The 26,810-nt window shown below is 47.7% G+C and overlaps 1 protein-coding gene across 1 annotated transcript in view; it reads right to left on the minus strand.

Annotated features, from left to right (window-relative positions):
• Window positions 1–1,538: 1,538 nt before the first annotated feature.
• Window positions 1,539–26,810, minus strand: part of LOC132395189 (SLAM family member 5-like) — a 49,987-nt gene continuing 24,715 nt past the window's right edge. Inside the window, exon 4 of the mRNA XM_059971482.1 lies at window positions 1,539–1,765. Within this exon, the coding sequence (XP_059827465.1) occupies window positions 1,539–1,765 (227 nt within the window). The remainder of the gene's footprint in view (window positions 1,766–26,810) is intronic.

Below are 26,810 nucleotides of genomic sequence, written 5' to 3' on the forward strand. Positions count from 1 at the left end.
GGACAGTGTACCCCAGTAACCGGGTGTGGAGGGGGGGGGATGTGTATCCCAGTGACCGTGTGTGTTTGGGCGGGGAGGACTGTGTACCCCAGTGACTGGGTGTCTGGAGGGGAAATGACAATGTACCCCAGTCACCAGGTGAGGGGTATATGATCGGACAGTGTACCCCAGTGACCGGTGTGTGTGGGAGGTCAGTGTGCCCCAGTGACAGTGTGTAGGTTGGAGGTTTGGGTGACAGTGTACCCCAGTGACCAGGAGTGTGTGCGCAGGGGGGTTGATAGTGTACTCCAGTGACTGAGTGTGGACAGAGGGGGACAGTGTACCTGTGTGTGTGTGTGTGTGTGTGTGTGTGTGTGTGTGTGTGTGTGTGTGTGTGTGTGTGTGTGTGTGTGTGTGTGTGTGTGTGTGCGTGTGTGTGTGTGTGAGTGTCTGGACAGTGTATCCCAGTGTTTGGGTATGTGGGAGCTCTCTTCCCCAGTGAATGGGTGCAGGGGAAGGTCAGATAACCACAGTGACTGGGGGGGGGGGGCGTGGAGGGGTGGTGACAGTTAACCTCATTGACCAGGAGCAGGGAGGGCAGTGTACCCCAGTGGGCCAGGGTTTGGAGTGTACTCTTGTGACTGGTTGTGGAGGGAGGGGGATAGTGCACTTCAGTGACCGTGTATGTGTCTGGGGGGAGCAGTGTACTCCAGTGACCGGGTGCAGGGGAGTAAGTGTGCCCCAGTGTCTGGGTTTGTGTGTGGAGATTGTGCTGTGACAGTGTACCCCAGTAACTGAGTGTGTGGGGGCAGTGTACCCCTGCATATGAGTGGGAATGGAATCTTGCTGCCCTGGTTGAACCAATGTGAAGGTCACTGTTCAGTTTGAGGGGGATTCTCTTTGTTTATTGCCCGGGATCTCACAGAGCCTTTGTTTATGTTGCTCAGCTCTGTGGAATCTTTGACAGGACTGTAAGGGCGCTCAGCTTTGGCTCTTGATGAGCCTGCGATTGTCCTTTGTGCCAGCAACACCCAGTGGTCTGAGGACATTAAACTAGTACCCCTTCCCGAGGTAATGTGGCTGTCCTTCAGACTGTGAGAGTGGTCCCAGGGGATTGAAGAGTTCAGTCTGCAGTTTCCCCTCCCTTCACGGGGTAATACATCTCCTCTTACCATCTCGTTTCCCTCTGGAGGCTGCCGGTTAGTTGCTGTTATGTTTATTGCCTGAACTTCTGCGTAAATAGTGCAGGGACTTGGGTCTGTGGAGCAGAGAAAGAGGAGATGAGGACCAGGCCCACCACAATGTTTCCTTCATGCCCCAATTACTGTCACCCCTCTGCACCACATCCACTGCCAATCCCCCATCTCTCTTGAATCCCCCCCTCATCTCTCCTTTCCCTCCCACCCTCCACTCCCTCTAACCTCTTTATTCCTTTCTCCAACCACCCACCTCCTCCCTCTCCCACCTGCACCCCATCTCCTATCGACCCCACACACCAACTACATCCCTTCTCTCACCTTTTGTCCCGAGATGTGAGGGTCAGGATGTGAGACACCTGCCTATACCGCTCCCCTGCTCCCCGGTCCTTCGGGTAGGACAGTTGGGTACTTGCCTTCAGGCCTGCTCCCATCTGTTGTCCTCCTCCCGTGGGTGAAATAAATCGAGCGAACTGAGCCCTTCATCTTAATGGCAACCACAAAGACGATGATTAGAGTGCCTACAATGACTGCAATGGCTGCAATGACTGCAATGTTCTGCTTGTTGTTGCTGTTTGACGATTTGTCAGCTACACCAGGAGAGGAGAAAAACAGCAGTGAATAATTCCATCCTCACGCTTCCAGTGATGGGAGATCAAAGGATCAATTTCATCCCACCTGCGGATGAAGAAAACTCCCATTCACCCCAACCATCACTCCCCACCCTTCTATTACCATCACTCCCCACCCCTCCATTACCCCTCATCACACCCCTCCACTTCATTACCTCTCCACATCACTCCTGATATCACTCCCCTCCAATACCCCTCATCACTCCCATCCCATCCATTACCCATTATCACTCAAATCCCCTCCAATACCCCTCATCACTCCCATCCCCTCCATTACCCCTCATCACTCAGATCGCCATCATTAAACCTCATCACTCTCTCCTCCATTAACATATCTCCTGACCCCTCCATTAACCCTACCACTCTTCACATCACTCCCCTCCATTACCTCTCATCAGTCCCATCCCCTCCATTACCCCTCATCACTCCCTTCCACTCCACTACCCCTTATCACACCACTTCCCTCCATTAACCCTCATCAATTCACTCCCTTCGATTACCCCTCATAACTCCCTTCTCCTACATTACCCATCATCACTCCCCTCCTCTCCATTACACTTCATCACTCAAATCCCATCCATTATCCCTCATCACTCCCATCCCCACCATTACCCCTCATCACTACCCTCCCCTCCATTACCCCTCATCACACCCCTAGACTCGATTACCCCTTATCACACCACTCCCCTCCATTACCCCTCATCACAACCCTCCCCTCCATTACCCTCAATCACTCCCTTCCCGTCCATTACTACTCATCACTTGCCTCCCATCCATTACCTCTCAGCACTATCCAGCATCCCTTACCTCTCATCACTCTATTCCCCACCATTATCCCCATCACTCCCAGCCTCTCCAAGTCCCCTTATCACATCACCCTCCTCCATTATCCCTCATCACTATCCTGCCCTCGATTATCCCTCATCACTCAAATCCCCTCCATTATCTCTCATCACTCCCATCTCCTCCATTACCCCTCATCAATCCCATCCCTTTCATTACCCCGTTCACTCAAATCCCCTCCATTATCTGTGTTACTCCAGAAGCCCCCTCCTTTGAGAGAATCGCAAGATCACTGTTGGGATGGGTCAGGAGTGCCAGGAAATGAGAGAGAGACATGTGGAATGTCTCGTTCCCCCGGCAATTTAAAGCTACGGGACACGGCCATTGTCTCTTGGAGACGAACTTGTGGATTGAAATACTGTGCTACGTGGAAGCCCTCAGGCAAAGTGGGCTGGTTGAGGGAGGGATTGCATCACCCCCAACCTGATTGACATCTGCGACCCTGTGAGTCAGGATAAAAGAGGGTCTGTGGGAACAGCCCCTCAGCCGCACCAGAAGAAACGCTAGTGATCCCATAATAGCGGAAGCCATTGGAAGGAGGCCACGTGCGTTCAGTTCCGTTTGCCTGGAACTGGTGGCTGTACCACGGAAAACGGCTTTTAGCTAACAACGGGGAAACCAACTCCCCCCCCCCCCCCCGACTCAAAGGATTGGCATCATAAAAGACCTGGGCAAGTTTAACCCGTCTCTCTCTTAAACCCAAAACGCTGCAGCTTGAACCAACTAACAGTGACTTTTATATTTCCATCGGACAATACATTATCCCCTAGACAATGATAGAGCTATTTCTTATTGATTATTATGATACCCGCGCTTTTAGATTTAGTATTGACGATGTATATTATCTGTATGTTTGCATTAATCTTATTTTGGGCCCCTTTATCAATAAATACTTTTAAAAAATAGTACCATCAGACTTCAACGGACCTCTCTAACTTTGCTGGTAAGTGACCCAGTTACGGGGTTACGTAACAATTGGAGTTCTCGCCTTGGGATTTGACACCAAATTGGGAGGCCAGTGAATCGAGCTTGTAAGTCCAAAACTTGGATCTGGTTACGTGGATAGCCAGACGGGGAACCAGCAAAGATGGACGTGGGTGAATTTATAGAAAACCCAACTCTGGAGGCGCTAGAGGCGGCCACCAAATCAGACTTGATAAATTTGGCGAAGGAGTTAAACCTCGCAGAGGTGAGGTTGTCAATGAAAAAGCGGGAGGTGCGAAGGGCCATAACTCAGTATTATATCGGGAAGAATGTGTTTGCAGCTGAGGTATTGGAAGATATCCCTGAAAAGGTACCAGCTAGTGGGACGGCTCAGTTAGAGTTGGAGAAATTAAGGTTGGAACATGCAATTAAGTTAAAGCAGCTGGAAGCAGCCGAGAGAGAAAGGGAGCAGGCGCTCCAGCTAAAGGAGTTAGAGGTGAAATGGGAGCATGAAATTCAGTTGAAACAGCTGGAAGCAGCTGAGAAAGAGAAAGAGAGAGCTGAGAAAGAGAAAGAGAGAGAGAGAGAGGGCCAAGAAGGAGAGAGAGTATGGGGAGGCAGAGAAACAAAGGAAACATGACTTGGAGATAGAGAAGTTAAGGCAAGGGCGAAGAGATCAAGGGTCAGACTGAGAGGAGCGGTTTAATGTTAGTCGAGAGTTGAGGTTAGTACCTCCGTTCGAGGAGACGGATGTTGATAGTTATTTCTTGCTTTTTGAAAAGGTGGCAGTGAATCTGAAGTGGCCCAGAGCTCAGTGGGTGGTGCTGTTACAAAATGTGTTAAAAGGGAAGGCACAGTGGGCATATACGACGTTGGCCATGGAGGAGGAGAGTTATGACAAAGTAAAGGCGGCCATTCTCCAGAGTTACGAGTTAGTACCTGAAGCGTATAGACAAAAGTTTAGAAATTTAAAGATAGGGTGGAATCAGACGTATACTGAGTTTGCCTATGAGAAGGGTGTGCTCTTGGACCATTGGTGCACCGCAGAGATAGTGGCAGAGGATTATTGGCGTCTCAGGGAGTTAATTCTGATTGAGGAATTTAAAGGTTGTGTTTCGGAGGATATCCGGATGTATTTGAATGAGAAGCCGAATAAGTCCATTTCAGAATTTGTTAGGTTCGCAGATGAATATGCCCTAACCCACAAGACAAAGTTTTCCTCGAATAAAAGTTCCCAGAGAGACCGTGGGAACGATCGAGAAAGTCCACAGGCTGAGGCAGAGGTCCCGCCAGGAGCTAGTGGTAAGGTTGAGGGGGAAAGGCCAGACGGCCAGAGATTTCCGGGCTTGACCTGTTTTAATTGTGGAAAGGGGGGGCATATTGCATCTCGGCGCTTTGCTCCGAGGAAAGAGACAGGAAAAGGGAAAGCAGCAGTCCCTATCGGATGTGCCGTGGTAATCAGTAAATCGACAAGAGAGCCCCGGGTAGACAGAGTACGAGAAGGGTCTGAGACTTGTCTGTCACATGGAACTGTGTCTGTGAGGGAGGGAGACACACCATTTCCCGTACGGATCTGGAGAGATACGGGGGCTGAGCTGTCATTGATCAGCAGTAAGGTACTAGAGTTTGGTCACAAGACGAGAATGGTAGCTGTGAAAGGAATAAGTAAAGGGACAGAAATGGTGCCCTTACATAAGGTCATTATGGATTGTGAGCTGGTGTCTGGACCCGTTGAAACAGGGGTGCGATCAGAATTCCCGAGAACTGACGCGGACGTCCTTCTCGGTAACGATTTAGCAGGTGGTAAGGTTTGGTCAGCCATGACGATGACCCGCCGGCCGGTGAGTGTTGCGGTCCCACCCCTAGAGTCCCAGATCTATCCCGCATGCGCGGTCACTCGCAGCCTGCCGAGAGAGGCAGCTGAGAACGAGAGCAGTTTAAATCCGGCCAGTTTCTATTTGGCCGAGACGTTTCTATCGACCCTGTACCACAAGGGTTTAGAGGATGGTAAAACGAAGAGTAGTAAAGTGAAAGAGGGTAAGGGAGAGGAGGTAGATCTGCCCTTAGCAAGGAGAAAGGTTCTAGAGGCAGAAAATAAAGATGAGGAACTGATAGAGCAGTTAAAAAGTCCAGGGTTGGACCTGGATGATCTGACTGGGTTGGCAGAACTGTTTGAAGAAGTTGAAAATGTTGGAGGTGTGCCCGATAATGAAATGAGGGCAGTCTTAGATGAAAAGAGTGCCCTTACCTTGAAGAAGTCTGCTGGGTTGGCAGATGAGGTTGTTTCAACCGCGGGGTTGAGTTTACTCCGGAAGGGAGTTGCCCAGAGAGTAACTGGGAGGATCAGGGGAACTTAGAATTTGAAAAGGGTATGGGTATTGAAAGCCTGGAAGAGGCCAATGTCCCGTTTGAGTGTGTCCAAGATGGGGATGCACATGGTACTGAACCTAGAAACGGAGCTCAGAAAAAGTCTGAGGTATTTGATTCAGTTGAATGAGACGGCTGTCCTTTTGGGTCAAATAGACTTGGTTCAGTGAAGAAAGGGTTAACCTTGGTAATAGTGAGAAGTGAGAGTTCCCAGGTGTTTGTGCTTGAAGGTGTGTTAAAAGTTAATGTGGAGCTCAAAACTGGGGAGATAAATATTGTTATTGAAGGAAACGGGAAATCTGTAGTTCCCAAATCGAATGAAAAAATTTTAAACCCTGCGGATCGCTTCCAGATAAAGCCGGGAGGTGACGGGGGGGGGGGGCGGTGGGGGGCGTGCTATTGTTATTCCAGAGTGTGGTGTGAAAAGGCAGAATTTGAAATGCTGCTTGAACAAAGAGTTCGAACTGAAACACACATAGCCTGAAGGGTCCTGAAGAGAGGGCTAGCCACCGGTATAAAATTAAAGAATTGGGTGGAAATTCAGAAGATGGTCTAAGTTTGGGACACGGTGTTGATAAAATAACTCCTATGAAAGAAATGGGCGACAGTTTACCTCGCCAAGGTACCCAAGCCCCCCACATGGGAACTAACTGGAAAAGAGGTGATGGTTAATGGGGATGCCATTTTTAAATAGCAAAAGCCGGTTGTACAGGATTTCGACAAAGCATGTGAACAATAAAGACAACTCCATGGAAACCTGCCTGTTAAGTTTGAAAACAACCGAAAGAATAGTATTTACATAAACTTTTGTAGATGCACGGCAGCTAAGATCACAACTCCTTAGTTTTGTTGCTGAAGGGAAGAAATAAAAACAGGTGGTTATTAAATTGAAGTCTGATGCTACAAGACTTTAGTAAGGTACAAGATGTTGATATTAAAGGAAGTGACACTGTAATCGTTAACTGTTTGGATGCTGAATTGGATGTATAACTGTATTACTCTGTAGAGAAAAGGAAAAGCTTTAGTATTGTGTTAGATTCCACAATCCTGTAAGACTCTGTACTACTTCGTTTTAACCGCTGGTAAAAACGCGTTGAAGAAAGGGGGTGTTACGCCTGCAGCCCCCTCCTTTGTGAGAATCGCAAGATCACTGTTGGGATGGGTCAGGAGTGCCAGGAAATGAGAGAGAGACATGCGGAATGTCTCGTTCCCCCGGCAATTTAAAGCTACGGGACACGGCCATTGTCTCTTGGAGACGAACTTGTGGATTGAAATACTGTGCTACGTGGAAGCCCTCAGGCAAAGTGGGCTGGTTGAGGGAGGGATTGCATCACCCCCAACCTGATTGACATCTGCGACCCTGTGAGTCAGGATAAAAGAGGGTCTGTGGGAACAGCCCCTCAGCCGCACCAGAAGAAACGCTAGTGATCCCATAATAGCGGAAGCCATTGGAAGGAGGCCACGTGCGTTCAGTTCCGTTTGCCTGGAACTGGTGGCTGTACCATGGAAAACGGCTTTTAGCTAACAACGGGGAAACCAACTCCCCCCCCGCCCGACTCAAAGGATTGGCATCATAAAAGACCTGGGCAAGTTTAACCCGTCTCTCTCTTAAACCCAAAACGCTGCAGCTTGAACCAACTAACAGTGACTTTTATATTTCCATCGGACAATACATTATCCCCTGGACAACGATAGAGCTATTTCTTATTGATTATTATTATACCCGCGCTTTTAGATTTAGTATTGATGACGTATATTATCTGTATGTTTGCATTAATCTTATTTTTGGGCCCCTTTATCAATAAATACTTTTAAAAATAGTACCATCAGATTTCAACGGACCTCTCTATCTTTGCTGGTAAGTGACCCAGTTACGGGGTTACGTAACATCTGTCATCACTACCTTCTCCTGCGTTACCCTCATTACATCCCTTCCCTCTATTATCCCTTATTACTACACTCCCCTTCATTATTCCTCATCACTCACCTCCCTCCATTACTCCACAAACCTCCCCTCCACTCCATTAACACTCATATCTCCCAGCAAGTCCATTGCCCCATCACTATTCACATCCCTCCCCTCCATTACCTTCAATAACTCCCGTCCCCTCCATTACCACTCATCACTACCCTCCCCCCATTACCCCGCATCAATATCCTCCACTCACATTACCCCTCATCACTCCCCTCCTCCCCATTACCCTTCAGCACTACCCTCTCCATTACCCCTCATCACTCAAATCGCCTCCATTATCCCTCATCACTCCCATCCTATCAATTACCACACATCACTCCCCTCCCCTCCATTAGCCCTCATCACTCTCCTCCCTCCATTACCCCTTAAACTTCCCCTCCCGTCCATTAACACTCATATCTCCCAGCAAGTCCATTGCCCCATCACTTTTCACATCCCTTCCATCCATTACCCTTCATCAGTCCACTCCCATCCATTACCCCCATCACTCTCCTCCCCTCCATTACCCCTTATCACTCCCATCCCCTCGATTACCCCTCATCACTACCCTCCATTACTCCTCATCACTCCCCTCTCCATTAACACTCATCTCTATTACCTCGATCACTCTTCACATCACTCCCCTCTGTTACCCCACATCACTCCCATCCCCTCTATTATGCCGCATCACTCAAATGCCCATTATTACTCATCACTCCCATCCTCACCATTACGCCTCATCACCGCATCCCATCCATTACCCCTCATTACCATCCTCCCCTCCATTACCGCTCAACACTCCTGTTCCCTTCATTAACCCTCATCACTCCCATCCCCTGAATTACCTCTCATCACTTAAAACCATTCCCTTACCCCTCATCACTCCCTTCTTCTCCATAACCCCTCATCACTCCCCTCCCCTTGATTACCCCTTATCACTCAAATCCCCTCCATTATCTCTCATCACTTCCCTCCCCGCGATTACTCCTAAACACTCCCCTCTCGACCATTAACCCTCATATCTCCCATCCCGTCCATTGACCCATCACTTCTCACATCCGTCCCCTCCATTACCCTCAATCACTCCCATCCCCTCCGTTACCGCTCAGCACCCCTCCACTCCATTAGCACTTATCACTCTCATCTCCTCAATTACCTCTCATCACTACCCTCCCTTTGACTACCCCTCATCACTCCTATCCCCTCCATTACCCCTCATCACTCCCCTCCCCTCCATTACCCTTCATCACTTTCTTCTCCCCATTACCCCTCATCACAAACCTCCCCTCCATTACCCATCATCACTCCCGTCTCTTCCATTTACTCTCATATCTCCCTTCCACTCCATTACTCCTCATCACTCCCCTCCGCTCCATTACCCTCATCACTCAAATCCCTTCTATTATACCTCATCACTCCCATCCCCTCCATTAACCCTCCACTACTTTCTCCCCCATTACCCCTCATAAGTCCCCCCATTACCCATCATCAATATCGTCACCTCCATTACCTCTCATCACTCCCCACTCCTCCATTAACCCTCATATATCCCATCCCCTCCTTTAAACCTATCACTCCTCAAATCACTCCCCTCCATTACCCTCAAGCACTTCCATCCATTCCATTACCTCTCATGACTCCCGACCCAGCCAATACCCCAATCCCTCCTACATTACCCCTCATCACTCCCCTCTCCATTAACCCTCATCTCTCCCATCCCATTACCTCGAACACTACTCACATCACTCCCGTCCCCTCCATTAGCACTCATTACTCTTGTTCCCTTCAATACCCCTGATCACTCCCATCCTATCCATTACCCGTCATCACTCAAATCCCTTCCATTACCCGTCATCACTCCTCTCCATTACTCCTTAGCACTCCTCTTCCCTCCATTACCCCTCATCACTCCCCTCCCTTCCATTACCCTTCATCACACCCCTCCACTCCACTACCCCTTATCACACCACTCCCCTCCATTAACCCTCATCACTGCACTCCCCTCCATTACTCCTCATCACTGCCCTCGCCTGCATTACGCCTCATCACTCCCATCCCCTCCATTACCCCTCATCACTCCCATCCCATCCATTACCCCTCATCACTCAGATCGCCACCATTAAACCTCATCACTCTCTCCTCCATTAACAGTCATATCTCCCGATCCCTCCATTAACCCTATCACTCTTCACATCACTCCCCTCCATTACCTCTCATCACTCCCATCCCCTCCATTATCCCTCATCACTCCCCTCCCCATTACCATTCATCACACCCTTCCACTCCACTACTCCTTATCACACCACTTCCCTCCATTAACCCTCATCAATACACTCCCTTCGATTACCCCATAACTCCCTTCTCCTACATTACCCATCATTACTCCCCTCCTCTCCATTACACTTCATCACTCAAATCCCATCCATTATCCCTCATCACTCCCATCCCCACCATTACCCCCCATCACTACCCTCCCCTCCATTACCCCTCATCACACCCCTAGACTCGATTACCCCTTATCACACCACTTCCCCTCCATTACCCCTCATCACCACCCTCCCCTCCATTACACCTCATCACTCTCCTTCCAGCCATTACCCCTAAACACTCCCCTCTCCTCCATTGACCATCATCTCTCCAATCCCATTACCTCGAACACTACTCACATCACTCCTGTCCCCTCCATTAGCACTCATCATTCTTGTTCCCTTCAATACCCCTGATCACTCCCATCCCATCCATTACCCGTCATCACTCAAATCCCCTCCATTACTCCTCATCACTCCCCTCCATTACCTCATCACTCAAATCTCCTCCATTACCCCTCATCACTCAGATCGCCACCATTAAACCTCATCATTCTCCTCTCCTCCATTAACACTTATATCTCCCGTCCCCTCCATTAACCCGAACATTCTTCACATCACTCCCTCCATTACTTCTCAACACTCCCATCCCCTCCATTACCACTCCTCACTCCCATCCCCTCCATTACCCCTCATCACTACCCTCACCTCCATTACCCCTCATCACTCCCCTCCCCATTACCATTCATCACACCTCTCCACACCACTACCCCTTATCACACCACTCCCCTCCATTACCCCTCACACTGCCCTCGCCTGCATTATGCCTCATCCCACCCCTCCATTATCCCTCATCACTCTCCTTCCAGCCATTACCCCTAAACACTCCCCTGTCCTCCATTGACCCTCATATCTCCCATCCCATCCATTAACCCATCACTTCTCACATCATTCCCCTCCATTACCCTCAATCACTCCCTTCCCATCCATTATCCCTCATCACTCCCACTCCACTCCATTAACACTCATCACTCACCTCCAATCCATTAACTCTCATGTCTCCCATCCTCTCCAGTACCCCTCATCACTGCCCTCCCCTGCATTTCCCCTTATCCCGACCCACCCCTCCATTACCCCTTATCATTCCCATCCCCTCAATTACCCCTCATCGCTCCCCTCTCCACCATTACCCCTCATATCTTCCATCCTGTCCATTAAACCATCAATTCTCACATCCGTCCATTACCCTCAGTCATCCTGTCCCCTCCATTACTGCTCAGAACTCCCCTCCCCTCCATTACCCCTCAATACTCCCACCCCTCCATTACCCCTCATCACTCCCATCCACTCCATTACTCCTCATCACTACCCTCCAATTACTGCTCATCACTCAAATCCTCTCCATTATCCCTCATCACTCCCATCCCCTCCATTACCACTCATCCCTCCCCTCCATTACCCCTCATCACTCCCATCCCGAATTACCTCTCATCACTTAAAACCCCTCCCTTACCCTCATCACTCCCCTCATCTGCATTACCCCTCATTTCTCCCCTCTCTGTCATTAACTCTCATACCTCCCATCACCTCCATTAACCACAACACTCCTGTCCCCTCAATTACACCTCATCAATCCCCTCTCCTCCATTAACTCTCATATCTAACAGTCCCTCCATTACCCCATATCACTCACATTCCCTGCATTAATCCTCATTTTACCCCTCCCCTCCATTACCCCTCATCAGTCCCATCCCCTCATTTACATCTCATCCCTCCCATCCATTTCCCCTCATCACTGCCTTCCCTTCCATTACCCCTCATTACTCCTGTTCCCTTCATTACCCCTCATCACACCCATCCCCTCCATAACACCTCATCTCTAAAATCCTCTATTATCCCATATCACTCCTTTCTCCTCCATTACCCCTCATCACTGTTTCTCCATTACCCCTCATCAATCCCCTCCATTACCCCATCTCTCCCCTCTCCTCCATTAAATGTCATATCTCTACTCCCCTACGTTACCCTTCATCACTATCCTCCCCTCCATTACACCTCATTACGCCATCCTGCATTACCCCTCATCACTCTCTTCTCCTTCGTGAACTCTCTTATCTCCCAATCCCCTCCATTACCCCTCATCAATTCTGTCCCCTTCATTACCACTCATCACCCCCAGCTCCTCCACTAACTCTCATATCTCCATGCCCTCTATTACCCCTCATCACTCTCCTCCCCTCCATTAACCCTCATCAAGACCCTCCCATCCATTACCCCTTTTCACTACACTCGCCTCCATTAAACCTCATCACTCCCCTTCTCTCCGTTACCCCCATCACTCCCATCCGCTCCATTACCCCTCAACACTACACTCCCCTCCATTAATCCTCATCACTCCCTTCTCCTCCATTAACTCTCATATCTCCCATCCCTTCCTTTACCCCATCACTCCCGTCACCTCCATTACCCCTTATCACTCCCATCCCCTCAAATATACTCATTAATCTCCTCCCATCCATTGACTCTCAACACTCCCCTCTCCTCCATTAACCCTTATATCTCCCATCCCCTCCATTACCCCATCACTTCTCATATCCTGCCAGTCCATTACCCCCATCACTTCCATCCCCTCAATTGCACCTCATCACTCCCCTCCCCTCCATTAATTCTCATACCTCCCATCACATCCATTGCCCCATCACTTCTCACATCCCTCCCCTCCATTACTCTCAATCACTCCAGTCCCCTCCATTAACCCTCATCACTCCCCTCCGCTCCATTACCTCTCATCACTCCCCTCCCCTCCATTACCCCTTATTGCTCCCATCCCCTCGATTATCACTCATCACTCCCCTCCCAGCGATTACCCCTAAACATTCCCCTCTCCACCATTAACCCTCGTATCTCCCATCCCGTCCATTAACCCATCATTTCTCACATCTGTCCCCTCCGTTACCCTCAATCGCTCCCATCCCTCCTTTACCACTCATCACTCCCCTCCACTCAATTACCACTTATCACTCCCATCTCCTCGATTACCACTCATCACTCCCCTCCCCTCCATTATCCCTCATCACTCAAATACCCACCATTATTCCTCATCACTCCCATCCTCACCATTATGCCTCATCTCTCCCATCCACTTCATTACCTCAATCACTCCTCACATCACTCCCCTCTGTTACCCCACATCACTCCCATCCCCTCCATTACCAATCATCATTACCCTCCCCTCCATTAACCCTCATACTCCTGTTCCCTTCATTACCACTTATCACTCCCATCCCCTCCATTACCCCTCATCGCTCAACTACACACCATTATCCCTCATCACTCCAATCCTCACCATTATGCCTCATCACCCCATCCCCTCCATTACCGCTCATCACACCTCGCCCTTCCCCCTCATCTCTCCGCTCCCCTCCATTACCCATCATGACTACCCAACCCTCGATTACCCCTCATCAATCCTCTCCCCTGCATTACACATCATCACTGCTTTCTCCTCCATTAACTCTCATATCTCCCAACCCCTCCATTACCCCTCATCACTCCCCTCCACTGCATTACCCCTCATCACTCCACCCCCCTGCATTAACCCTCATCACGATCCTCTCCTCCATTAACTCTCATATTTCCAAATCCACTCCATTACCCATCATCACTTCCGTCCCCTCCATTACCCTCATTACTCCCATCTCCTCCACCCTCATACCTCCCATCCCCTACACTACCCCTCATCACTCCCCTCCCCTCCATTACCCCTCATCACTTAAACCCCCTCCATTATCCCTCATCACTCCCATCCAATCCATTACGACTCATCACTTCCCTCCCATCCATTACCCCATCATTCCCTTGCCCTCCTTTACCCCATTACTACCGTCCACTCCATTAATCCCTCATCACTCCCATCACCTACATTACCATCATCACTATCCTCCACTCCATTACTAGTCATCACTACCTTCTCCTGCATTAACCCTCATCAGTTCCCTCCCCTACATTACCCCTTATCACTACCCTCCCTTCCATTACCCTCAACACTCCCCTCCCCTCCATTAACCCTCATATCTCCCAGCCCGACCACTGCTCCATCACTTCTCACAACCCTCCCCTCCATTACATTCAATCACTCCCGTCCACCCCATTACCACTCATCAATCCACTCCCATCCATTACCCCTCATCACCCCCTCCTCTCCATTACCCCCATCACTCAAATCACCTCCATTATCCCTCATTACTCCCAACTCCCCCATTACCACTCTTCACTGCTCTCCCTTCCATTACCCCTCATCACTATTCTCCCCTCCATTACACCTCATCATACCCTTCTGCATTACCCCTCATCACTCCTGCCCCTCCATTACCCCTTATCACTACCCTCCCCACCATTACCCCTCACTCCCGTCTTCTCCATTAACTATCTCTCATCCCCTCCATTACCCCTCATCACTCCCCTCCACTGCATTACCCCTCATCACTCCACTCCCCTGCATTAACCCTCATCACTATCCTATCCTCCATTAATTCTCATATTTCCAAATCCACTCCATTACCCCTCATCACCCCATCTCCTTCACTCTCATACCTCCCATCCCCTCCAGTACCCCTCAGCACTCCCCTCTCCTCCATTAACTCTCATCGCTAACCTCTGCTTGATTACCCCTCATCACTCAAATCCCCTCCATTATCACTCATCACTCCTTTCGCCATTATCCCTCATCAATCCCCTCCCCTCCATTACCTCCTATCACTACCCTCTCCACCATTACCCCTCCTCACTCCCATCTTCTCTATTGACTCTCATATCTCCCATCCACTCCATTACCCCTCATCACTACACTCCCCTCCATTAGCCCTCATCACTCCCTTATACTCCATTCCCCTCATCACTCCCTTCACCAATTAACTCTCATAATTCCCATCCCCTCCATTACCCCTCATCACTATCCTCTTCTCCATTAACTCTCAGATCTCCCATCCCCAACATTACACATCATCACTCCCATCCCATTCATTACCCCTCATCACTCCCCTCCCCTGCATTACCTCTCATCAATCCTCTCTCCTGCATTACCCATCATCACTCCTTTCTCCTCCATTAACTCTGATATCTCCCAGACCCTCCTTTACCCCTTATCACTCCCCTCCTCTCCATTGCCCTCAATGACTCCCATCCATTCCATTACCTCTCATCACTCCCGTCCCCTCCAATACCCCATTAATCCCCCTCCATTACCCCCAGCTCTCCGCTCTCCATTAACTCTCATCTATCCCATTCCCTCTATTACCTCCTCACTTCACTCCCCTCCCCACCATTCCCCTTATCACCATTCACATCACTCCCGTCTCATCCATTACTCCTCATCACTCCCCTCCACTGCATTACCCCTCATCACTCCACTCCCCTGCATTAACCCTCATCACTATCCTATCCTCCATTAATTCTCATATTTCCAAATCCACTCCATTACCCCTCATCACCCCATCTCCTTCACTCTCATACCTCCCATCCCCTCCAGTACCCCTCAGCAATCCCCTCTCCTCCATTAACTCTCATCATTAACCTCTGCTTGATTACCCCTCATCACTCAAATCCCCTCCATTATCACTCATCACTCCTTTCGCCATTATCCCTCATCAATCCCCTCCCCTCCATTACCTCCTATCACTACCCTCTCCACCATTACCCCTCCTCACTCCCATCTTCTCTATTGACTCTCATATCTCCCATCCACTCCATTACCCCTCATCACTACACTCCCCTCCATTAGCCCTCACCACTCCCTTATACTCCATTCCCCTCATCACTCCCTTCACCAATTAACTCTCATAATTCCCATCCCCTCTATTACCCCTCATCACTCTCCTCTTCTCCATTAACTCTCAGATCTCCCATCCCCAACATTACACATCATCACTCCCATCCCATTCATTACCCCTCATCACTCCCCTCCCCTGCATTACCTCTCATCAATCCTCTCTCCTGCATTACCCATCATCACTCCTTTCTCCTCCATTAACTCTCATATCTCCCAGACCCTCCTTTACCCCTTATCACTCCCCTCCTCTCCATTGCCCTCAATGACCCATCCATTCCATTACCTCTCATCACTCCCGTCCCCTCCAATACCCCATTAATCCCCCTCCTACCCCCAGCTCTCCGCTCTCCATTAACTCTCATCTATCCCATTCCCTCTATTACCTCCTCACTTCACTCCCCTCCCCACCATTCCCCTTATCACCATACACATCACTCCCGTCTCATCCATTACCCCTCATCACTCCATCCTTTCATTACCCCTCATCACTGCTCACATCCCTCCCATCCTCACCATTTCCCCTCATCAGTCCTCACATCTCTTCCCTCCATTATCTTATAAGACCATAAGATATATTAGCAGAAGTAGGCCTTCAGCCCATCAAGTCTGCTCCACCATTCACTAATGGGCTGATCCAATTCTCCAAGTCATCCCCACTCCCCTGCCTTCTCCCTATATCCTTTGAGGCCCTGGCTAATCAAGAACCTATCTATCTCTGCCTTAAATGCACCCAATGATTTGGCCTCCACAGCTGCTCATGGCAACAAATTCCACACATTTCCCACCATTTGACTGATGTTACTTTTCCTCATCTCTATTCTAAATGGACGTCCTTCAATCCTGAAGTCGTGCCCTCTTGTACTAGACTCCCCTACCTTGGGAAATAACTTTGCCATATCTAATCAGTTCAGGCCTTTTAACATTTGGTATGTTCCTATTCTCCTCATTCCCCTGAACTCCAGGGAATACAGCCCAAGAGCTGCCAGACTTCCTCATATGGTAACCCTTTAATTCCTGGAATCATTCTCGTGAATCTTCTCTGAACCTTCTCCAATGTCAGTATATCCTTTCTAAACTAAAGAGCACAAAACTGCACATGATACTCCAAGTGTGGTCTCACGAGTGCCTTATAGAGGCTCAACATCACATCCCTGCTCTTGTATTCTTTACCTCTATAAATGAATGCCAACATTGCATTCACCTTCTTCACTACTGACTCAACCTGGAGGTTAACCTTTAGGGTATCCTGCACAAGAACTCCCAAGTCCCTTTGCATCTCTGCATTTTGAATTCTCTGCCCATCTAAATAATAGTCTGCCTGTTTAATTTTTCTACCAAAGTTCATGACCGTACACTTTCCAACATTGTATTTCATTTGCCACTTCTTTGCCCATTCCCCTAAACTATCTAAGTCTCTCTGCAGGCTCTCTGTTTCCTTAACAGTACCTGCTCCTTTACCTATGTTTATATCATCGCCAAATTTAGTCACAAATCCCACAGTCCAAATCATTGCCATATATCGTAAAAAGCAGTGGTCCCAAAACCGACCCCTGTGGAACTCCACTGGTAACCGGCAGCCAGACAGAATAGGATCCCTTTATTCCCACACTCTGTTTTCTGCCAATCAGCCAATGCTCCACCCATGCTAGTAACTTCCCTGTAATTCCATGGGCTCTTATCTTGCTAAGCAGCCTCATGTGCGGCACTTTGTCAAAGGCCTTCTGAAAATCCAAGTACACCACATATACTGCATCTCCTTCATCTATCCTGCTTGTAATTTCCTGAAAAAATTGCAGTAGGTTAATCAGACAACCATCTTTCAGGAAACCATCCGTCTTTGGCCTATCTTGTCATGTGCCTCCATGTTCTCCTGAATCTCATCCCTAACAATCGATTACAACAACTTCCCAACCACTGATGTCAGGCTAGCAAGTCTATAATTTCCTTTCTGCTGCTTCCCATCCTTCTTAAATAGCAGAGGAACATTTGCAATTTTCCAGTCATCCGGTACAATGACCAAAACTATCGATTCTTGAAAAATCATTGTTAGTGCCTCTGCAATCTCTCCAGCTACTTCCATCAGAACCCAAGGGTGCATTTCATCAGGTCCAGGAGATTTATCCACCCTCGGACCATTAAGCTTTCTGAGCACATTCACAGCTGTCATTTTCACTGTACAAACTTCACTTTCCTGACACTCTTGAATGTCCAGTATACTGAACACGTCTTCCATTGTGAAGATTGATGCAAAATACGCATTCAGTTCCTCTGCCATCTCTGCGTCTCTCATTACAAAATCTCCACCGTCATTCTGTACTGGTCCTATATCTACCCTCAACCCTCTATTACCCTTTATATACTTTAAAAAGCTTTTAGTTTCTTCTTTGATGTTAGTCACCAGCTGCCTTTCATAATTCATCCTTTCCTTCCTAATGACCTTCTTAGTTTCCTTCTGCAAGTTTTTAAAATCTTCCCAATCCTTTATCTTCCCACTAGCTTTGGCTTCCTTGTATGCCCTCTCTTTTCTTTTTACTTTGACTTCACTTGTCAGCCACGGTAGTGTCTTCTTCCATTCAAAAGTTTCTTCTTATTTGGAATACGTCTGTCTTGCACGTCCCTCATTTTTTGCAGAAACTCAGGCCATTGTTGATCTGCTGTCTTTCCTGCGAGTGTCCCTTTCCAGTCAACCTTACCCATCATCACTCCACACTCCATTCCCCACCCCTCCATTACCTCTCATCACTCCTCAAATTACACCTCTCTCCTCTATTACCACTTATCACTCCTCACATCACTGCCCTCTCTCCCCACACTCCGCTGGATTCTACCTCTCCATATATCAGTATACCATCTCTTTGCTCACCCTCCATTAATGTGTTTAATCAGCTCCTGTGTCAATCATGTGCACTGTTATCAACAGTATGTACGCAGGCACTTACATCTTGCATGCAAGTGAAACTCCCTGACCCCCATGAGGCCGTAACACGATGGGTTTGGACTGGATGTACCACACAGTTCCTCGTTTGTGCTCATTATCCGGGCTTGCACTTTCTCAAAAACAGCTCTGAACACGGGGTGAATGGGCAAGGTTTCAGAAAGCTCTCTCTAATTCTCTCCTTGCCACAATAGGAGTATTTATTCCCAAAAAGAATTGAAGCTTCGTCCTTCTGGACCAGGTCCAGATAAACCAACATTAACGTGTCAAGGATCTCAGCTACTCCCACATCTTTTTCCGAAAACTCCAGCTTCAATGACAAGTAACCATCATATGGGTAGTCATTCATTCTAAGACCTCAGATCTCTAGTGCACTGAGTGGTGTCACTGGTAAACTCGTCAAATACTAGTTGTAAAGTGAACAGTACAACAGAGTAACCTGAGACCCAGTGTCAAATATGGCTCTAGCATAAATACCCTCGATCCATAGTGATACACTGGAGCTTGACCCACTAAGACTTCAGAAATAGGGATTTTTTGCTTTTGGGTGTTCCTTGATATACTGTTTGGAATGTGTTCCTGTGGTGAACTACATATACCTGTCTAGACATGCCCCCTGCTGACTGCTCCTGTGGCTCCTCCCACAGACCCCTGTATAAAGGCGATCAAGGCCTGAGCCCGGCCTCTCAGTCTCCAGGATGTAGTATGGTGGTCACTCACTGTTTGTTCCTTCTTTCAGTCAATAAAAGCCGATATCTCGCCTTACGTCTCAGAGTGAGTTATTGATGGTGCATCAGTTCCCCTGAGACACCAGGCTGTTCCCTCTCTCTGAAGTTTCCCAACTTCCGCCGGAAGTGTCCCTCCTCAACACAGTTGTAGCAGACAATACCAGTCACTCCCCTTTTGAAAGAACCACATTCAATAGCAGTCCTCCAGAGCTCAGTAAACGAGTGTGGGGAGGGGGCTCATCTTACAAGGCTAAAAGCAATCATGTCCTGAGACTGTGCGCCCTTCACCACTTGGTCCACCCCTAATCGATTCACCTCAGCTAGTTCAATGGCTCCTTTACGCCACAAGCAGCTCAGCTCTCTCTCAAGCAGAAAAATGTAGGCAGGAAGCTTTTCCCCTTTCTCCTGGAACATGCTCTTAAACCCCAACCGACATAAGCTGCATTGGCCTTCCCATCATGTGAAAAACACTTTCTAGTGCATGCATGGAGCCCATAGAAGTAGCAAAGGACATTTGACGATGTCTCACCTCAGCAGCCGGAACTATCTTTTCACATTATCTGACACTGCCACTCATCCAGCAGCTGAGATGTCTGCTCTGCCCAAATCTCAAATTCCATCTCCCCATCGGGGTGGGCTTCAGTCCGAGAACAGTCTCAGCCTACGATAACTTTGACTCTCTGTTGGTGCACATTGCTATGTATCCACCAGGGACGTAATTGCCGCTACCAACTTAGAATGCTCACCCCTCGCTGGATGTCTCAATAGACCTTCCACATCAGACCACTCATCCCCTCACTCGGCAGCAATGAGAACAACTTGTCTTTAAAGTATTTGCCTTCAGCTTCCAATTCAGCACCTTCACCTACATCCCCTCCTCACTGAAAGTATGGATGGTCCATGGCCCTGACTCTCCCTGGACCCCAATAGTACCGGGCCAACCCATTTCAGTCATGCCATTGCTAGTCTGAACTAAAACGACATCTGTGCCTGTCTTCTAGTCAAACTGCTTTCACTAATACTTTAACAGTGATCGTACCTTTCCCTAATACTTTGACAGTGATCATAGCTTTCCCTGATACTTTGACGGCACTGAAAAACCCTAATCAACAATTCATCTGGGCTTCGGATATCGATGCCGCTCGGAACACAAGCCTTAGTTATGTGTGATCACTTTGAATTGCACCAATGCTTAATGCCTGCCTCATATCTTAATCACTTTCCTAGATAATAGTTTAACACAGGCTGAAACACAAACCCACTTAATCAATTCTCAACACAAACAAGAGAAAATCTGCATGTGCTGGAGGAACTCAGCATTTTTTATGTGTTAATCACTTCAACAAATTCAATCTGGGACGATAGCCCCCACAATGAAATCCCTTTTCACTGGGTGTTTCTAGAGACGCGGCTCGTTAACCCCTCGCTAACAGCCGGCGGACTCAGCGGTGAGGAAACCACCTTTCCAGAATCTGCATGTCCAGGGTCGATATAACTTTAGTCCCATCAAACCCGGGAAGTTGGCATGTCTCGCCCACACGAACCCCAATTTCTGTGAATACTGTGTAATTACTGCTCCCATGCAATCACCCAGTGGCAAGAAATAACAGAATGCACACTGCACAAAATTATAAAGAAAGTATATTTATGAATGTTAGCTTAACCAGTTAGTAAAGAAAAGAAAGAAAGCAAAAGGACCCATCATTATTAGACTGTCTAATGTGCACAGGGTGGAGCTCAAACCTTCCAATGTACTGAGAGTCCTGACCCATTTTCACCGATCACCACTAGAATTCCCTCTTGGGCTCTATCAGACTGCGCAATCCCATCGGACCAAATCCTATGGCCAGTTCTCTTGAGCTTCTCTCTCCATCTTCTACCGAAAAAAGACCTTGACCCACCTCAGTGTCGCTCACAAAACCTTTCCCCCAGCATTCTCTAGAACCTTCTCCCAGTTTCACCCTCCTGATTGGATGACACAAGATTCCTAAGCATCCTAACCCAAACACCTCCAGCAGCACACATTGCTTCCACAGAAAACCATTCAATGAAATACCCTACAACTTCAGCAGCAAAATCTTTACCGGGGGTTGCACTAGAGGAGATAATTTAAAGTGAGAGAGGTGAATTTTAAATTAGATGTGAGAGGAAAGTTTTTTCTCTCTCTCTTTTAATAATATACCACTGAAAGTACTGAATGCCTAAAATAAACTGAGCTGAGTGGAGGTAGAGCAGATACATCAGGGACTATATGTTTAGATGGGCACGAGAATATGAGGAAAACAGAAGGATATGGACATTGTGTAAGCAGATGGCGTTAGTTTACAGGTACAGGGGCCTCAGGACATATCCCACCAGGTTCAGGAATTTACTGCCCCTCAACCACCAGTTATTCCCTCCAGTCTTGAACCAGTTGTGGGGGTGGGGGGGTACTCTTGAACCAGAAAGAATACCTACACACACCTGAATGAACATAACATGGGGTTATGTGAAATGAAGTTTTACAAAGTCTGTCCAGTTTCTTATACCATCTGTAACAAAGTAGCCAGTGAGCTGGATCGCGTAGAGGCAGAAGGAGTTCTTTCTAAGGTTGCCTGGAGTCCATGGGTAACACCAGTGATCCAGCAGCCAAGAATAGGTCTATCAGGATCTATGATGATTTAAAGGTCACCATCAACCCAATACTGAAAGTAGATCGATACCCTCTGCCCAGGATAGAGGATATCTTTGCAAACCCACCTGGAGGGAAACATTTCAGCAAAGTGGACAGCTGAGGCCTACGTACAGAAGGAGATGGAAGAAGAGTCCAAAGTGTTTCTCACCATGAACACTCACAAAGGGCTTTATCACTATAATAGGGCTATTTTTGGAGTATCATCTGCAGCTGTACACTGGCAGAAAGCTCTGGACCAGGAGCTGCAAGGCTGCCCAGGCACTCAGTGTTACCAGAATGGCTTAATTGTTACCAATGAGGATAAGAAGGAGCATCTATCTCCAAAATCTCAAGACAGTGTTAAAAAGATTAGAAGATTATGGGTTCAGAGCATGACACAAGAAGTGTGAATTCTTTAAACCGAGCATCAGTTACTCTGGTCACACCATTGACACACAATACTTACACAAGTGTGCTGGGAAAATTCATGCACCCCTTGGACTAATTACTACAGATTATGAAGAAATGGCAATGGAGAAAGCAATGTGTGGTGGATTTCAAAAAGGCAAAGGAACTGGTGACATTGGACACTGTACTCACATTTAATGCCCTGGTTAAGAACATGTTTTATTGTATTTCTTCACTTATGCTGTGAGGTATTTTATTTTAGCAGTTTTTCTGCAAACACCGTGTACTCAGTTAGTTAAGCTTCTTACGTAAGTGTTTTTGGCTTCAGTTGAGATAAGGAGCCATTTGTTCAACTTAGGAATGTTACGTCAGCCAGTCGAGTTGGCCTTGTAACAGGTTGTAAGTCTGTTCAGTGGGATGCCATGAAACATTTGAGAGAGCTGGGTGGGACCAGACTTCTGAGGAACAGTGGGCTGGCTTTGATTGGCTGATGTTGGAAGAAGAAAGTGTGGAGAAGAACCCAGGGGAAGACACTGGCAGAATCCCGCCTGAAGGGGAGACCCTGTTGCAAGAATGTGTAGATGACCAGCACAGAGGAGGAGTTAGTGAGTTTGTTTGTAACATTTTTTGAGGGAAGTTCGACCAGTGGCTGGTGACGTGGGTTCAGCACCGTGAGTAAAGTGATACACCCAACTACTTTAGAAATGAGCTCTGATATTTATGTGCACATTTAGTCTGGTTTAACTGTGATGGTCCCTTTTTTCTTAACTTTTACTATGAAATGTTTGTAAAAGTTGAAATATCTGTAAATATATTTGCACTGTAAGTTTATGCTGGTGTAAGATATAAATCGCATAGAGGCAGTAGGAGTTCTTTCGAAGGTTGCCTGGAGTCCATGGGTAACGCCAGCGGTCCAGCAGCCAAGAATAGGTCTATCAGGATCTGTGCTGATTTAAAGGTCACCATCAACCCAATACTGGTGGTGGTATTAAGAGGAATAGATAGAGAGGACAACAAGTGCCTCTTTCCCAGGGCACCACAAGAGGACGTGGCTTTAAGGTAAGGGGTGGGAAGTTCAAGGGGGATATTAGAGAAAGGTTTTTTAATCAGGGAGTGGTTGGTGCGTGGAATGCACTGCCTGAGTCAGTGGTGGAGGTAGATACACTAGTGAAGTTGAAGAGACTATTGGACAGGTAATATGGAGGAATTTAAAATGGAGGGTTATATGGGGGGGCAAGGTTTAAGGGTCGGCACAACATTGTGGGCCGAATAGTCTATACTGTGCTGTAATGTTCTTTGTTCTTTGTAAGGTCTGTTATTTCCTGGCAAACGACACCTTGGCACGGGAAAGCATTCGCCTCAAATCTGCATTCCCTCAGGGGAACATTCAACTTTCCTATTTGGTTAAACCTGAATCATACCAGCCCTAGGTATGTATTGCTTATTGAAGTAATGCCTTCTCACCATTACCCATGCAATACTGAGTCACGTGGCTGCTGGCCAGAGTTAGCCTATGAAACGAGTTGGTTAGAAGCCTCAGTGACAGGGTTATCCACATCATCCAGTGAAGCCTACCCATGATGCCTCACCTTACAGAATAGGTGTAATCATGTCACATGTTCTGAGTGATGAAGGCTTTGCATCACGCTCCCTAACTGCTGCAGATAAAAATCATGCACAGATTGACAGAGGCGTTGAATCCGGTTTGGGGTATAAAACATTTCAACCAGTACTTGTATGGTGAGAGTTCACCCTCATTACTGATCATCATCCACTGGTGTCCATTTTCAATCCACAGACGGGTGTTCCAATAACAGCAGCAGCAGAAATGCTGAGATGGGCTCTGATTCTTGTAAGACACAAATAAAACATTGACTACAAGATGATTAATCATGGAAGTGCTGATGGATTGTCCTGTTTACCCTTAGAAAAGGAACTACCTGCAAAATTTACAAAAGAGGACACATCCTTTGATGCATTCACCCTCATGCAAATCGAACGTTACAGCAGAGCTGATCCAAAGGGAAACCAGGAAAGATCTCTGATCTACATGGCCACCCAAAATGGCTGGAGTGTGCTGCAGAAATCCCAGTCCCCCCATTTTTACCAGCGCTGGGATGAACTTGTCCTTGGTGGAGTTTTCCTTGTTTGGGTTGTACCATCCAAGCTGACAGCTGGAGTGTCGGAGGACCTACATGCTGGTCATCTAAATGTGGTCAAAGTGAAAGCTTTGACTTGAAGCTTTGTCTGGTGGCCTCAGATAGATCAGCACATCGAGCAACTTGCCATGCGCTGTTCAGGTGATAAATGGAAAAAGTAGATAGCAGAAAGAGGAGGAATCTGATAGGAGAGCAGAGTAGACTATGGGAGAAGGGAAGGAGGAGGGAACTGAAGGGAAGTGAGGAGAAGGGGTAAGAGGAAAGCCAAATGGGAAATGGAATCATTTTGGGGGTTTTAACCAGGCCAGCTTGAAAAAGTCACTAAATAATTATCTTCAACAAATCATAAACACACTGGACCACTGTTACACCACCATTAAGAATGCCTACCGTGCTATTCCACGCCCTCACTTTGGGAAGTCTGATCACCTGGCTGTACTTCTACTCCCTGAGTATAGACAGAGATTGAAGACTGCAGCACCAGTCGTGAGGACCAAGAAGGTTTGGACCAGGGAAGCACAGGAGTGCCTACAGAACTGCTTTGAATTGGTGGACTGGACTGTATTCAGGGATTCATCTTCAACCCTGGATGTGTATACTGCAGTTGTTACCGACTTCATTAAAGCCTGTGTGGATGACTGTTTGCCTATGAGAACATACTGTATAATCCCAAACCAAAAGCCATGGGTGAATCAGGAGATTCGCTGTCTGCTGAGGACATTTAAGTCTGGGGACCCAGATCTGTACAAGAAAGATGTATGATGCAGGGGGCTATTTCAAGAGCAAAGAGATGATTTTGTGTGAGGTTGGGGGTGAGATCAGATGCATGTCAACTCTGGCAGGATTTGCAGGATATTATTTCCTACAAAGTCAAACCCAACAGCATAAACATAAGATCATAAGAAATAAGAGCAGGAGTCAGCCATCTGGCCTGTTGAGCCTGCTCCGCCATTCAATAAGATAATGGCTGATCTGGCCATGGACTCAGCTCCACCTACCTGCCTTTTCCTTTTAACCCTTAATTCCTCTACGATGCAAAAATCTATCCAAACTTGTCTTAAATATATTTACTCAGGTAACCTCCACTCTTTCATTGGGCGGAGAATTCCACAGTCTCACCAGTCTCTGTGAAAAGTAGTTCCTCCTCATCTCCGTCCTAAATTTACTCCTCCGAATCTTGAGGCTATGCCCCCGAGTTCTAGTGTCATCTACCAGTGGAAACAACTTTCCTATTTTATCTGTTACTATAAGATCTCCTCTCATCCTTTGAATTCCGGTGAGTACAGTCCCAGGAGACTCAATCTTTCCTAATATTCTAACATCTTTGTCTCTGGAATCAACCAGGTGAACTTCCTCTGCACCAGCTCCAAAGCCAGTATATCCTTCCTCAAGTAAGGAGACCAGAATTGCACTCAGTACTCCAGGTGCGGCCTCACCAGCACCCTGTACAGTTGCAGCGCAGCCTCCCTGGTCTTAAATTCAATCCCTCTAGCAATGGAGGGCAACATTCCATTTGCCCTCTTGACAGCCTGCTGTACCTGCAAACCAACCTTTTGTAGTTCATACACAAGCACTCCCAAGTTCCTCTGCACAGCAGCATGCTGCAATTTTTACCATTTAAATAATAATCTGATCTTCCATTTTTCCTTCTAAAGTGGATGACTCAGTCTGCCAGACACTTGCCCACTCACCTATCTATATCTCGCTGCAGATTCTCCGTATCTTCTGCACAATTTGCTTTTCCACTGAATTTAGTATCATCAGCAAACTTAGATACACTACACCTGGTCCCCTCTTTCAGATCATTAATGTATATCGTGAACAGTTGCGGGCCCAGCACCGACCCCTGCGGCACACTGTTCACCACTGATTGCCAACCAGAGTAACACCCATGTATCT

This window comes from Hypanus sabinus, chromosome 6 (assembly GCF_030144855.1).
Source record: "Hypanus sabinus isolate sHypSab1 chromosome 6, sHypSab1.hap1, whole genome shotgun sequence".
Lineage (NCBI taxonomy): Eukaryota > Metazoa > Chordata > Chondrichthyes > Myliobatiformes > Dasyatidae > Hypanus > Hypanus sabinus.